The 2,500-nt window shown below is 45.9% G+C and overlaps 1 protein-coding gene across 1 annotated transcript; it reads left to right on the top strand.

The window, feature by feature from the left end:
- Window positions 1-775: 775 nt before the first annotated feature.
- Window positions 776-2,496, top strand: slc35e3 (solute carrier family 35 member E3; the record flags this gene model as incomplete). The annotated part of the gene is given in 3 exon segments (XM_071536751.1): window positions 776-921; window positions 2,123-2,359; window positions 2,362-2,496. Coding segments are annotated over 2 exon segments (322 nt in total), but the record flags the coding sequence as incomplete, so codon positions are not given.
- Window positions 2,497-2,500: the final 4 nt, after the last annotated feature.

The following is a 2,500-nucleotide window of genomic DNA, read 5'->3' as shown; positions in this document are numbered from 1 at the left end:
TTCATTTTAAAATAGGTGTCTTGCATAAATTAAATATATAGTCCCCATTGTAAATGAACAGGCAGTGCGTCATTCCTGCCATGATAGAAGAAGAAAGTTGCTTCTTCTATCACTTTATTGGTTCTTTCATATCAATAAAGTGAATTGAATTGACAGTAGAGAGAAAGAAGAAAGTTGCTTCTTTCTCTCTGTCAATTCAATTCACTTTATTGGTATGAAAGTTCACAATGTTGCCAAAGCATCAAGATGAATATGAACTTTATATTATTTTCCCTGTCCTGTATCAGTCCAAGGCTCATACTATACTGTATATATACTGCATACTATACTACATCATACTCATATTCATACTTCTTTATCAAGCTGGAAGACTTGCGGAAGTTAACAGTTGGCTGTTTACTTTTCACCATGTGGTTTCTCTCCTCCACCTGAGCTTCTGGAAAATTCAACTTGTTCCATCAAGTTTCATCAGCAGTGAAGTTTACTGCTGCTGAAAACAACAGGATCTGATTCATCACCACAGCGTCTTGGCAGGAAAATAACAGGTGAGGTGATTATAATCACATGACAGCCACAGCCAATCAGCTGTGTGTATGGTAAAGCATCACGTTGGTAGGAAACGCTTGTGACATCATGTGAACTCTGAATACCGACACACAGTGAAGGCAGCATGAGGCTGAGCTGCGGAGTGATTCCTCTTGTGAATAGACGATCTGTGCTCCGGCCCGGCAGGGGGCGGTGCAGACTCCTCACAGAGCAGACTGCTGTGAACAGGAAGAGGAACGGACAGAAACAGGCTGATGGGACTCTGACTCAGAAAAACCTCCAGGACTGCAGCGGGACTTCCTCACTGCACAGGCCGGGACAGGAGCTCTGGGCGCCGGGGAGAGACGCGGCAGACCGCGGTACAGCCTGCAGCTGGTGGGGTGGCAGAGAGAGAGACAGGAGGAGAGACAGAGAGAGACAAGAGGAGAGACAGACAGGAGGAGAGATGGAGACCCTGCATCAAGTTTTCTGTTGCGTGGCAGAAAGACAGACAGACAGACAGTTAGAGAGACAGACAGACAGAGAGACAGACAGGTCTTTCTAGCTGTATGTTAGTTGGCTACAGACCATTAAAGCTAACGGGTTACTAAACAGTTAAAACAGTTACTGTCTTCATGTCTGTTCTGTCTAACTGACAGAAAGCTTCGGGTCAGTGAGTCAGTTTCCTCCTCGAAGCTTCAGTCTTCTGAATGAGAAACCAGTCGGTTTATTAAAGTGAAGCTAACTCAGTTAGCCTGAAGCTAACTGAGCTGCTGTAACAGTAAAGTTATTGAAGTCATTTAACAAGCTGGAGGTTCGCCGGGACGAGGTCAGCTAGGCTAAGCTAAGCTAAGATAAACTGGCACATAATTAACAACTAATACGTTATTTTAAACTGATGACAGCTGATGTGTTCACACTGAACTAACTTCCATTGGTTTGTGAAGGCAGACAGGCAGCCGAGCTAAGCTAACATGAAGCTAAGCTAACATGATGCTAAGCTAGGTTTAAACCTGTAACAGCAGTCAGTCAGCTAAGATCAACTGAATGAATGTGACAGCTAGCTGATCCCGGATCAGATAAACTGCTGCTACAGTCAGTTAACATCTAGTTAGTTAACTGACTGTTGGTTAACTGACTGTTTCCACTGGTCTGTCAGTCCAGACAGCAAGCTGAGCTGAGCAAAACCAACATACAGTTAAAATAAGTTTAGCTAAGTTAAGCTAGGTTTAAACCTGTAATAGCAGTCTGCTGCTTTAAGTTAGAATCTGACAGCTGATTGGCTCTCAGTCTTTTTCAGTTGTTTGTTAGTTTAGTTAAACTAGATTTAGTTTCCAGCTGTGAAGCCAGACAGTCCAGATCCTGTCAGTTAAATTAAATTAACATACTCAAGTCACCACATCATCTTTTTGTCTGATGGTTTGAATAAATAAAACCATAAATGAATCTGCCAGTTTTCTCCCAGCAGACTTTGCGTCTGTGTTGTTCAGTCCAGTGAGCCGAGCTCAGATTCACTCAGTGGATCGACAGCAGTTTGTTACAGCAGCTTTTCTAACTTCAATTAATTTGATTTAACTTTAACTTCCTGTTTTCCCAGCTAGGCTAAGCTAAGCTAGGCTAGGCTAAGCTAGCCCGGGCCCCTGGGCCATGGCGGGCCTGTCGGCTAACCGGCGCATCGCGGCCGGCCTGCTGGTCAACCTGCTGTCCTCCATCAGCATCGTCTTCATCAACAAGTGGATCTACGTCCACTACGGCTTCCCCAACCTGACCCTGACCCTGGTCCACTTCTCCGTCACCTGGCTGGGACTGTTCCTCTGCCAGCGGCTGGACGTCTTCTCCCCAAGAGCCTGCGCCCGTCCCGCCTGCTCGGCCTGGCGCTCAGCTTCTGCGGCTTCGTGGTTTTCACCAACCTGTCCCTGCAGAACAACTCCATCGGCTCCTACCAGCTGGCCAAGGCCATGACCACTCCGGTCAT

Source organism: Centroberyx affinis, unplaced genomic scaffold (assembly GCF_046629955.1).
Source record: "Centroberyx affinis isolate AG114_WGS23_722 - 3 ecotype Tasmania unplaced genomic scaffold, CSIRO-AGI_Caff_v1 ptg002932l_1, whole genome shotgun sequence".
Taxonomy (NCBI): Eukaryota; Metazoa; Chordata; class Actinopteri; order Beryciformes; family Berycidae; genus Centroberyx; species Centroberyx affinis.
The sequence above is the reverse complement of the archived record's forward strand: the minus strand, read 5'-3'. Positions and strand labels throughout refer to the sequence as shown.